Source organism: Engystomops pustulosus, chromosome 2 (genome assembly GCF_040894005.1).
Source record: "Engystomops pustulosus chromosome 2, aEngPut4.maternal, whole genome shotgun sequence".
Classification (NCBI taxonomy): domain Eukaryota; kingdom Metazoa; phylum Chordata; class Amphibia; order Anura; family Leptodactylidae; genus Engystomops; species Engystomops pustulosus.
Window position 1 is genome coordinate 214,564,118 of NC_092412.1, and position 13,111 is coordinate 214,577,228.

At 40.4% G+C, this 13,111-nt stretch overlaps 1 protein-coding gene across 1 annotated transcript in view; it reads left to right on the plus strand.

Moving 5' to 3' along the window:
- SMG6 (SMG6 nonsense mediated mRNA decay factor) overlaps positions 1–13,111 on the plus strand; it is a 159,159-nt gene that overhangs the window by 131,596 nt on the left and 14,452 nt on the right. The window contains exons 14-15 of the mRNA XM_072138100.1: positions 445–621; positions 6,716–6,859. Coding sequence (XP_071994201.1) covers positions 445–621; positions 6,716–6,859 — 321 coding nt within the window. The remainder of the gene's footprint in view (positions 1–444; positions 622–6,715; positions 6,860–13,111) is intronic.

A 13,111-nucleotide genomic window follows, 5' to 3' on the forward strand; every position in this document is an offset into this window, starting at 1 on the left:
AGCCGGAGCCCACAATATGCCAGTAATCTATGCTGTGGTTTTCTTTTTGTTCTGTAAAATACAATGTTGTGGTTTGGTGAAATGTCTGATACAATTGTTCATATACTCAGAAGCCAAATTTGTGTATTTGATTAAGTGAATGTACCATTCATGGACTGTCAGGGTTTGCTGAGTCTTTTAGTTCTACAGCGCATAGCATTGGGTTACCTACCACGAATCCATGAATGTCTAATGTGTCGTTCAGTCAGTATTTGGTGGCTTTCATACAGATTAGGTGTAAGTGAATTGTCGTCTTCGCTAGTGGCGGGGTCTGCAGGATGTTGTGCTAATACAACCTCTGCAGATCAGACTTAGAGGGTTAATGGAAGACTTGGCCCTTTTCATCTGCCTCTGCTCAGTGTTTTCCTTTCTCATTATCTATTCTCCCTCCTTCTCCCCCTCTAGATTATTGCTGCGGATTGTAAGCGGGTCACAGTACTGAAATATTTCCTGGAAGCACTGTGCGGACAAGAAGAGCCTCTGCTGGCATTCAAGGGTGGAAAGTATGTGTCAGTGGCACCCGTCCCAGACGCCATAGGAAAGGAAACAGGAAGCCCAGAGGGAAACCAACTGGAAGATCAGGTATTGGTTTAAAAGTGGGGGAGACTGGGGCTTACCCACTGATCCAGTGGTAAGAGGTACAAGCAACCCAGAAGAAACCATATCAGAGCTTTTATATTATTTCTTAAAACAATTGATAACTCAGCGATGTGCCAATTACGTCCTATACCCCCTTGAGTGCCCTTCTGCATTACATACAGACATGTCGCCTCCGGTGCGCAGATCCACATTCTTTTTGTATCATCCTAATGTATGTTTTACGGTCCCTGTCTCTCTACCACATCCATCATCTGCTGCTATTATTTCATGGCTTTTTTTTTTTTTTTTAATAATAATGTGTTACAGCCGAGACGGGGGAATGAGGGTAGAGGGGAGGGGGTGTTGAGTTCAGATTGGGGATAAAGTTTGTGGGCGTATATCTTGGTGCAGTGCTCAGGGTGAATTGAAGTCTATTTGACACGTACAGGAAGAGCTGACAGCACCCATCCCACTACCCCCTCCACTGAACCCTGTCTGTCCCTCACATCCTGATCTGATTAAGAAGTTTGAGGCCAGAGCCGTGCTCAACCTCCCATGTACTTGTTCACATCTAGCAATGCACTGCGTTGTGCTCAGGGGCATCTACATTCAATCACAAATATTTGGACTATAGATGTAAATATTCAATGTGTTGGAAAAATGTATGTGGATCAATCGGACGAGCTAAAACAATATTCACACTTGAATTGAAACGTTCGGAAGCGGTTTACAGGCGCTCACAGCTAGCAGCGTGTCCATGTATAGATATGTGTGTTATAAATGATGTACATTTACAGTAACCCATAATGCAGTAAGCTCCCCTGTTGTAAAAAATCTCAATTCCATCATTATGGGTTTTGTAGTTTTGCAGCAGATGGAGAGACGCAACCTTTAGATGTGATGTAATTTAGTGTGTGAATGGACGTTAGGGGTAGGTTTTTAACCTTGCTTTTTGACTTGCGTGTGCCTGAAAAGCTCCTGGCACTAACAATCGTGTCCATAGACATATACTGGCAAACAGAGATATTTTTTTTTGCCTATGCCTGCACATTTGCATCCAGCAGGAAACACTAGATGGAACGTCCTGCTGGAGAAAACATTATACACTGTGCAAAAGCCATAATAGCCTATGGTGGACGGATGCAACTGTATTGCATCCGTCCCTGACCTCCACTGAACGTATGCTCTGGGAGGTCTCCTGTGATGTAAATGCCCATATGAGGACAATGTCACTCCGGGAGTCGCACAGAACATCGGCAATAGCCAATCATTGGTTGATGCTGATATTCACTACTATTTTTTTTGGTGGGTTGGGAGGAGGGAGACAAAACGGGAGGATTTATCTCATTGTATGAGCATATACAGTGGGATACACTGTAGCCCTCCATCGAAAGACACATCTCGTGGTGAAATCATGATCTGAATGTAGCTGTCCCTAGAGAAAAATACACAGATTTATCACAGTGGCCGATACAAGATTTTTTTTTACCTTCCATTAGTTGGTGTGCAAGAATTCAAACTTGGAGTATAAAACAATTGAGATAACCCAGATTTGCGTAAAGGGATATTCCTATCTTGGTTCAGTGCAGTAGCTTGGTAACGTTGTGAATGGTGGGACCTGCCGGATGATTTGCAGTCCTACCACTATTATCACACGAACAATGTGCAGACCGGATTCTCTGTTCTGAGAAATGGCAGGGATTTTTTTCATTATTTTGCCGTGATGGGAAACATTGTGAAATATCCCTGTGTGTAAATAGCTGGCTTGGGGGTGACATACTGCTGGTTAATGGCAAAGTACTGGAAAATATTTATTGAGAGAGAAAAAAAAAAGCAGTACAGATTTATTCATTGAAGCTAGTGGAACAGAAAAGTAAAGTGGTTGCTACTGGTAACGATATGGTTCCTTTCATTTCCAGATACTTCCAGGTGATGGGGTTGTATGGGCATCTTCACCATATTTTAAATAAATCTCTACCATTTTGTCTTATTGCATACATTTGCTCATAGCAGAACGATTTGGACTTTATATATCGCCATCATACACTGCAGCACATAACAGATCATATATTATTATTACAAAGAAATAACCTGGTCTGATGAAACAATAGTGAGTGTGAGGGTCCTGCTTATTAGAGCTCACCATCTTTGACGATGATGGTGAACATTTTAGAGACCGAGTGCCCAAACTACAACCCACTTATTTATCGCAAAGTGGCAAAATCGCTAATTATTGCTCCCTGCTTTGTCACAGCTTACAATTGTATTGGCGTCCTGTAGACACCAATATAGTATAAAGTTATTATTATTATTATAGTAGCCACCCTCCAGGGTTCCCTGAACAGGAAGAATCGCTGGACCTTGTGCAGGAGCTCCAGTAATAACCCAGCCCTGTCCACACCCTTTTCCATACCTTAATGCTAGAATGAAGACCTGGGTGCCCACAGAGAGGCCTTTTTAGTGCCATCTTTGGCTCCCGCGCCAGAGATTCGCCATCACTGGTCTATGACTATGGTGATTACATTGCACAGATAATGCACAGACAGCTCCATCTACTCTTCACCCCCTTGATGAGGTTAGCTACAGTAGCTATCCCTGGTTTCCCACATGCTTCAATAGGCAATGGGTGGCCCGGTCCTATTCGATGGGTCATCAGTTGTCTTTTGACCATTGTCAGTACTTATAATTTGGTACATACCAGAAATGCCCCACAAGACCTATAGAAGCTCTTATCCACTTGTCCTAGGGATCACGGTCACTCCGATCCTTGTGTATCCCACCTCCTGACAGGTGCCATTTTCACAACACCTTATCGGTGTATAAGCACCTAAACATCTCACCTAAACAAACAGGCCCTGGAAATTAGTATCTACTTAGGTTTTCAACAGTGTGTATGTGTTTTCTCAGAAAAGGATGCGTTTTCCTTGGCCTGATATCTGGTGTAGGTTGTACTTTCCTTTCTCATGAAGCGGTGGCTGTGTTGTGCACGCAGTGTCACTGGAAGCAGCTCACTTTCTCACGTTTTTGTAGAGCCGGCTACCAGACACGGTGAACTTGTGACCCTTAGCTGACATTGGGGTGTCCCCTCCTCCTCTCACTCCCATATAGTCGTTAATGTCCCTAGTCATTTGGTAAGTGAGAAGTTCCCCTTTGGTTAGGAGGCGGGATTCTGGCACCCAACATCTTACGAAAGCTGAACATACAATCTATGTAGCCTTTTGACTAGCACTTGACCTCTCATAAGTTAACCAGGAGCCACATTTAACTCCTGATCTCAACATACTTTTACCACATGCGTAGCTGAAGCATACCTCTTTCTAAACCTCTTACCCCAAGATGAGGAAGTGAGAACGAGCTGTGTGTGAGCAGCCTGCCTTCCTCCTTCCCAGGATAACATGGGCATCCATTTAAGTGTTAAAGCATCTCCAGGTTTTCATTAGTTTTTATCGTTTCCTTTATACATGTTTCAGAAGTGAAGTGAAAAATATTTTTACTTTTCTGCACCTTATTGTACCTGGATGTACGTTCATACTGTACATTCACCAAGGAAGACTTTCAGATGACTTCCCCAGGGCCTTTTGTACCAATGAAACCATATAAAGTGTTCTGCATTTGTCACATCATTTTATAAGTAATTAATGAATTAGAATACAAAACTACAGCAAATTTCTGACAACTATTTACATTGATGTCATTCCTGCCCACACCTATAAATATTGCAAACTGTAATGTCAGGGGTCGATGTCCCATCTGCCTCTGACACAGGGTAACAATGATTTCCTCTGACCAATCATAGCTCTGCAGTATTTTCTAATTTATTGGATGGTGTGGTATCTAGTCTAGTCAAAACAATTGACATAATAATTAAACTAAACACAGACAGTCCCTGGGTTACATACAAGATAGGGTCTGTAGGTTTGTTCTTAAGTTGAATTTATATGTAAGTTGGAACTGTATAGTTTATACTTATAACCCCAGTCAAAAAATTTTTTGGTCTCTGTGACAATTTGATTTTAAAAATGTTGGGTTGTCATATCAGGATTAACAATAAAGCTTCATTACAGACGCCTGTGATAACTGTTACAGCTGTTTATTGTAGCCTAGGACTAAAGTACAGTAAATTACATCCCGAGATCCGTTTGTAACTAGGGGTGATCTTTAAATCGGATGTTCTTAAGTAGGGGACTGCCTGTACACTAAATTGTATATAGACGAGCCAGTTACATGCAGTAGAAATGTCCTTTTAGTGTCGCTCTTGGCAAACTGTGTGGTCTCCGCAGTTTTGCTAGAATCACTGGACTTCTTGGAATGTCCCGCTCTTACCACAGGTACTAAGAAGTTGAGTAACTTCTGACGTGTCAAACATTTTGTTTCCTGCACTAGAAAATGTTTGGCGTTGTTGTTTTTTTTTTTTTTATTATTCTGATTTATAGATGGATTGTCTTTTAATTTAAAAAAAAAAAAAATTATAAAGCCACAATCGGATGTGGTAGAATTGCTGCAGAAAATACAATTCTACCAGCTACCAAATCACCCACACATTATTGTGTAGGACGTTATAGAAGTTTTTCAGACATTACTTTCCTGTCATTTTTTAATCTGTCATTTTTCGAGAAAATGTGTCTTTATGCAAATTAGCTTCTAGTTGCATCAGAGGTGTTGCCATACTTGCACATTGATCTCAACTGGGGTTTGCGGTTATAGGTGCAGAAAGTTTGACTCTAGCCTCCGTCACTAAGATACCACCGCGCTGGGTAAAAGAACATACAAGAACATGTACTTGTGTTGTATTACAATCCAAACAATAAAAACATACATTGTATTCCAGACAGTGAAGCGTACTTAATCAGGAAACCTGTTCGTAATTGCCCCAGTGGGGCAACAACTTCAATAGGCCATCAGTATAAGGTGTTACTCTGCTGTATAAGGTCATGATAGCGATTTATTATTTGTCAAGTTTCGCTGTAATACAATAAATTCAGCTTGGTATAGATGAGCCATCTATGAATGTAGAATATTTTATTTTTCTTCACTCGTGATGAAGCAGTGACTGTGTGAATGTATATTAATATCTGTATACCGTAGATTAATTGAATTTACTTTTATTCTATATGGTTTTACTAGCCCTTCTCTAATATCCTAGAAGGGGCTCCCATAACCTCCATATATTGGCGCTATATGTATTACCTACTACAAACACAATGCAAATGCGGGGCTCAGCCGGATTACATAAATGTTTGGTAACCAGCACCCAGTGTTTATCATTGTTTAAGTGCACGACACTGGGTGCTGGTTACTGATGAAACCGTATATGACAATGGTCAAAGTAGTTCCCATTGTAGCAGTTGTTGATTTTAGATTTCGCAGTAATTTCTCCCTGTTACTTTCAAACAAATTAAATCCGAAGTGGATATGCAGGTCAATATCAATCCCAAAAAAATTTGTGTAACATGAATACTGTACGTGATCTATTCTCCTCTGCAAGGCTGATGGTGCGAAGAAAAAAAATAACAATGTTTACACTACGACTTGTACAATGGATTTGTTTCCTTCCAATGTGAGACATAAAATCTCTGGGATTTGTGATGGAATATTTCCAAACAATATTTCACCACAAATTTAACACATTTTATCTTTCATTTTGAAAAGCATTCAAATCCACTCCGAAAATTAACATTCAGCAGATTTCTATATTCACTTTGTATGTTAGCTGATGTTGCCAGGAAAATCAGGCAGGGTGTAGGGAAGATTTTGTTAGTCTCCTCTATTTTAAGCAGCAGATTTTAATCCACCGTTAGACAGTGTGTGCTTGTAGCTGTACAGTATTCAGTACAACCAGGTCCTTAGCAGTGGGGTATAGCAGACTCTGCCCCGAAATATTTAATTTATTTTGGGCTCTTCTTTCTTGATACAGCATCTTATGTCCACCCGTAGTGTGAATTACAGCATGCTTATTTTGTTTTGTTCTGCGACCAGCGGAAATATTGCCTGCAAAAGCTGGAAGTTTAATCTTTCTGGTATATTTTATGCAGGTGAAGCACTGTAAATCTTAAACCGCTCATAAACCCTGTTTCTTGTTATTTTTTTTTTTTACCAGGATGATGTAGTGATCGAAGCGTTTGCAGAAGATTCTGAGCCAGAGAGCAGCGGGGCAGAGCATGATTTCCGAGAGCTGCGAGCCAAGAAGCAAGCCCTGGCGAGGAAAGTGGAAGAGCAGAAACGTCGGCAGCGGAAGATTCAGGTAATGCGGCAAGTGCAAGCAGGGGGCTCGATTAGTTATTTGCAGTAGGCAGGGATGTTTAAGGACCTGTCTATTAATATTAGAGGTTGTCCGGGATTAGAGAGGGTTTTTTTTTTTTTTTAAATATAATATTGGCCACTATTTGTATCCAATGGTGACACAATGTTGACAGCCGCACAATCCAATAGATCCTATAGCTGCTGCTGTATTGGGGGCGTGCGTCTGACAACATGACCCTCCTCACAGCTAAGACTGTGTACAAATATACACTATCCGTGACTAACAGCTGCACAGAAACCAGAGTGGTACATAGGCACATCTATAATCTTTTTATAGACTATATATTTTATACAACCCCTCTTCATCTCAGGTCTAGATCGAGAAAAAACCCTGAACCCTTTATGTTAAATAAGAACTATGACTTGGCCCGGTTTTCATTCATACATTAAATAAAATATGTAAAAAAAAAAAAAAAAAGCAATTTCCACTTTAGTACAGAACTATTGCTTATAAAACTAGAGCAGAACAGAGTGCAGTAAAGAGGAAAAGAGAGAGGAGTTTTGAACTAGTAAGATATTTTACAAAGTTTATTTTAGTAACTTGTACTCCTGTATTATGCAAGATTTGAAAAGTTATTGACCATTTAAAGAACATCTACCAACAAAATCCATTATGATAGACCAGGCACCTACTCATAGATCCAGGCACTGTGACTGTGGTAATCTAAATATATTTGTTATGCATGGCCCCCTTTCTTCTAAAATCAACTTTTATAATTATGCAAATGAGCTTGAAGGGCTCCGGGGGGGTTTACAACAGCCCCTCTGTGCTGCAAGTTGCTACACTGTGCTGCAGCATCAATTTCTCCCTCCTCAGCCTAATGTAATCTCACACAGTGGGAAGGGTAACAGTGTAACAGCCTGTGAGCCTGCTGCAAGGGGGCCCTTCAGGCTCATTAGCATAATTGTAAAAGTTGATTTTAGAAGGAGGCCATGGATAACAAATTTTTAAGACGATTACCACAGTCGCAGTGCTTGAATTTATGAGTAAATGTTCCTGGTTTATCGTAAAGGATTTTTAATGGTAGATAAGGTAAAGTAATTAAATGGTTGGAATCACACCTAGTCTTTTTGAGGAGTGGATCCAACGAGTAGAAAAGAATGACACTTCTACTATTCTTTTCTAAGTTTGGCTGCTAAAACTGCTTCAGAAAACTCATAATATGTGAATATCTAAAGAATCCTTTTTATAGAAAAATCATAATGCTTGTTCAGTGCTATGTGATCTACCTAGACTAGACTAAACTCTAGGGTTATTTCACACTGGGATCACTTTTTAGTGTTTTAGTAATGGTAACCACTTCCATTTTGAGAGGGCTAAAAATTCCCAGCATTCCACATGCCTTATTTTCTTAGGGTTTTAATCCCTTTATAGAGGCTTCTAAACTTCTCCCAAAAAAGCATGTAGTCTTTCAGGAAAGAGGTAAGTCCTAAATAAAAGTGTTTGAGGCCTAAGGTGAACCACAGTCTGCCAAGAATTGGGCCACACTTACAATCCATCATCAGACACTTTGAAAATCTTGTGTGGAATAAGATGGAACCTAGAAAGTGCAGAAAATGTATCCCCCCCCCCCCCCCCCCCAGAGTCTCTAGTTACTTTTGGTTGCTTAAGTATTAATACCCCATAAACTTCCTCCTTTTTAAATGCTACAGCCACAAACACAATCTCAAATATAAATTAAAGTGTGTGTGTGTGTGTGTTCAACCCTCCTGTTCTAAAAGACAAGTGGATTTTATTTAGGGGAATTCAAGAAGGCCCCCAAATTAGGAAATGGAGCACTTATGTATGTACATTGGAGAACATTTATGCACAAACCAACGCCTCGCCATACCCAAGCCAGGAGCTCTGCTTTCGGTAGAGATGTAGAGGGATAAGGAAGCTCTTGCTCCCTCTCCCTTCTCCAACTGGTTGTGTACTACACCCGGCATATGGACATATGCAAAAGGCTTAAGGAATACACAAAACGGCTCAGGGATAAAGTTGGGGAAGGTGTTGTGAAGTTGGGTTTCATAAATGGAAAGATTATGGCACAAATGATAACCTACCCATAAGGTAGACCATAAGCCCAGATGAGGAGAAATAGCCAAGAGGCCCACAGTGGCTGTGGAAGAGCTGCAGAGATCCACAGCTCAGCTGGGAGAAACTGTCCACAGGAAAACTAATAGTCCTGTCCATTTATGTAAAACTAGCTTTAAAAAGCAAGCCATAAGATGTCAAGCTTTTAAAAGTTATGAATGGGACACAGCAAGCACAAATGGTAGAAGGTAAAATTTGCTTTTCACAAATGTCATCCAATGTGACTAAGGTGGACTTCTGGTGCAAAAATTCCAGCCTCTAGATGTGCGAAGCTTAGATCTACCCCAACTGTGTATAACTATATTTTGTCCTACAAAGTATTGACTCGGGTTGAATACATTTGCATGTCACATATTTCAGTTTTCAATATAATAAATTTGGGTTTGCGACTGTGGATGTTAGGATAGGGTGTGAATATTTTTGCAATCCACTGTAATTCCATACTGGCAACCAGTAGCATTTCTATATATATACATTAAATGAAACTGGTTTTCACTTGTGATAAATACATAATTTATTGTTGTATCCAGGTTTATAACCCTTTTGTCATGTATGACATCAGTATCTTTCCTGGGGAGTTTGAGTAGTGACATCATAAGCTGCTTGTCTGTGGAGCAGGAAGGTAAACATCATGGAGAGCCCATTGTCTGTCTCCTGTATTCTCAGCCTTCTGCTTGTTATGAAGATCACTGTCCCCGGGGCTTCCAGAAATACATTGTTATACATTAAATGCCAGTGACCACATACACTCACCAGATATAAGGGGATAAGTACTTTTACAGATGTTCTGCCTTTCCCTACAAGTTATCTGCTGAAACTGTGCCTTGAAAATTCTATCTTTCCCTCCTAACCCTTACTAGTGTATGTGATGCTATGTCTGCCATATAGTTGTGGTTCAGGAGATCGCTGAGAAATATCACCTTGTGGGTTTTTGATGAAAAGCGATGCTCCACCTTATCATCAATGTACTTATTAACTGGTTAATGCCTTTGACCATCAGAAATGTATTGTGTATAATAGGAGCGGGGAAACAGATTTTTTGCAGCTGTCTTCCGAGCGCTTCCGAGAAAAAACAGACAGTCTTTACATGAATCACTCCTGCTCGTAAAGGGATTAAATAAGGGAAAAATAATTTCCCCAAATTGCTACCAATTCAGTTGAAACTGGTTTGTGAATGTCTTCAAACTGAAGTTTTACTGCAAAGATAACCTGTCGGGTGAGTTCTGCTGCCCTATCAGAGAACATGATGATATATAGGGAAAGTATAGGAGCTCTGCTAGATTATAATATACTTTACCAAAAAAAATAATTGCTGTACCTTTGTCCATCCCACTTTTGAAAATTGTATAAAAAGTGATCAAAAGCCATATATATCCCAAAATAGCACCAGAAATACTACATTTATAAATGCCCATGAAACACCGCTGACATGCTGTGAGAATAAAATGATGGCTCTTGGATTGTTTCATAAAGCTTGCTGTTGTGGTTATTATATCATCCCAGAGAAGGGGCAGATTTATAAAAAGTGTCCTAAGGTTAGACAGTGCAGAGTTAGACTATACGGTCTTATTCTGCACCAGATTTATAAAAGGGTCTGGTGCTGGATGATAAATCTGGTGCAGTATAAGACTGTACTTGTACTCTGCACCTCCTATTGGTTGGCTTACTTTACGAAAGAAAATTAGGACACAATCCTGTGGGGTCGGAAGTATTTCTGACCCAGGGACCTTTTTGCCACTAGGCCACGCCCCATTTGTAGAGCTAGTCGCAGGAGAGCCATAAACCCATCTAAAACCATTTTATAAATGTGGTGCAGACCGTTTTTAGTGAAAACTACAACAGAATCCTGTCATAGACAGATAAATAAATCTCCCCCAGTATGTTTATGCCGCGGTGGCAAATATATGATATAAGAAAGCTTTTTTTATTTTTTATCAGTTCATTTCTATAGTTGATGAAAGTTCATGTAATAATTTCTTGCATAAATCAGACATTCCTGTAAATACATACCATGTAGATATGCAATGTAAAGTAGGTCACCATCCACCAGCAGCCTATAGTCTTTCGTATGCCTCATCTGTACCAGTCCATCTTGTGTGATGAAGATAATGGTAGGCTGTTAGGAGGGGGATGCAGCTGCAGCTTCTCATTCACTTTTTCACTGAATTGACTTGAGGGTTAGAAAGCGGCAGGTGAAATGACAATATGTTTGGCTTAATATTATAGAAATGATAACTCTTGCATCACAGCCGGTAGTCTGCAGACTCATCAAATGTTTTTGGTAAGTACAGGTGGTCCCCGACTTACAGACCCCTAGTTAGACAGACCTCTCCGCTCACTGTGACATCTGGTGAAGATATATTGATAATCCGAGTTCCCACGAAGGCAAAGATTTTTGGAAATCCAATTGTCACAGGGACAAAAACATTTTTTTTTTGTCTGGAGTTAATTATAAATATACCGGTTTCGATTTGCATACAAATTCATCTTAAGAAGAAACCGAAAAAACCTATCTTGTATGTAACTCGGGTACTGCCTGTATTCAACAGACCCCAATCACATGTTCTGATTCACACCTAAACCTAAATAGGATTCTAAATTTCAATACACAATAGTTGGTGATGAAAATATATTTTAGGGAACAATATCGATGGGTGCAATGCCATCATCCCCATTTTGAGCGTAAGCGGATGCTGTATAATCTATGTAATAAATGATCATCTAATTCTAGAATTGTTAATGCTTTGGTGCATTGTATACACCTTACAATTATTCTTCCCCATTAAAGGCTGTCTGTTAAGTTGACTTCACCGGAACAAAATAATGTGTATATCTTTAACTAAATTGTAAAATATTTTCCATTATGGGACATGTTAGTACATAGACACCAAATCCTTGTGATAGAATTATTTTGCCTGAAGAGGATGTCGAGTTTCATTGTTTGGTCAGACTGAGAATGTAGACTTTTACAGAGTATGTTCCTTCCAGATGAGCTTAAACTGATACAAAGGGGAAAAGATATTAGTTCTTCATCTTCCTGCCCCCACCTCCACTAGTGCCCAGGGCCCTTTGCTTCCATAATTCTTCATTTTGTAGCCTTGAATTCTTGCCAGGCACATCTGTCTCCCCATATGCCTGGACCCTGCAATCTGTGCCGAGCGACTTGTAATACAGCTCCGGTGAAAGCCCTTCTGGGACACAACACACATGTGTACCCTTCAGCAATTGGCCGGCTGCCCAGAACCAGCCTGGTTACTCACCTTTCATACACCTAATTGAAATCTAGTGAGATCTTTTAGATTCTGTCAATCTACCCCGATACGCCGGCCTCTGGCAAGAGAAAAATTAGTGGTTGGGCATGTTTTGATGAGCCCCACTGAATGCCCTTGGGCATGGCTAGACAAGGTATAACGAAGAAATATGGAGCTGTAAGAAAAAGGTTTTTTTTTTCTTCTTTGACGCCACAGATTGTTGTCAGAACTCAAACCTGTCTGTTGGTATAAGATACAGATCAGCTATTTTTTGGGGGATGTTTATGAACATGAAGTAGCTTCTTCCTTGTTATAACAGCATGTGTACTTGGAAGAGGCAGAGATGGCGTACTGTCACTTACAGGGCAGCAGAAGCAGACGATAGTACAGGATACTGTATCCTTCTGAACCTGTGGAGTAGGAAGTCCTGGGCTATTTATAACACAATACCCTGCAGGAGAAGAAATGCCACAGACTTCCCGACTGCCCTGCTACCCTGTGACTGCTTTGCTTCCCTTTACCACCCGCCGTCCAAGCTCCGTTCTTATTGCTGCCTGTTTTTGGCTGGGTCTGATGTGACCTCGCTGTCGGTCAGTGCATCCTGCAGAGGGGACGTGCAGACAGTCACAGCCTGTTCAAAGACTCCCCAGAGCGTGTAAAAGGGTTGGGATAGATGGTCACCACCACCCTAATCTGAGATATATTTCTTTTTTTTACATCGCAACCACTAAAGCCGAATGTTTTGGATTTCAATTACAGCAGAAATTTTGCAAATAAATGACTGTAGAAGAAAATATCCTACACTGCGTTTTTTCCCCCCTTTAATAATCAGTGTATTAAATTACATAGCTTTTTATTGGTCCTT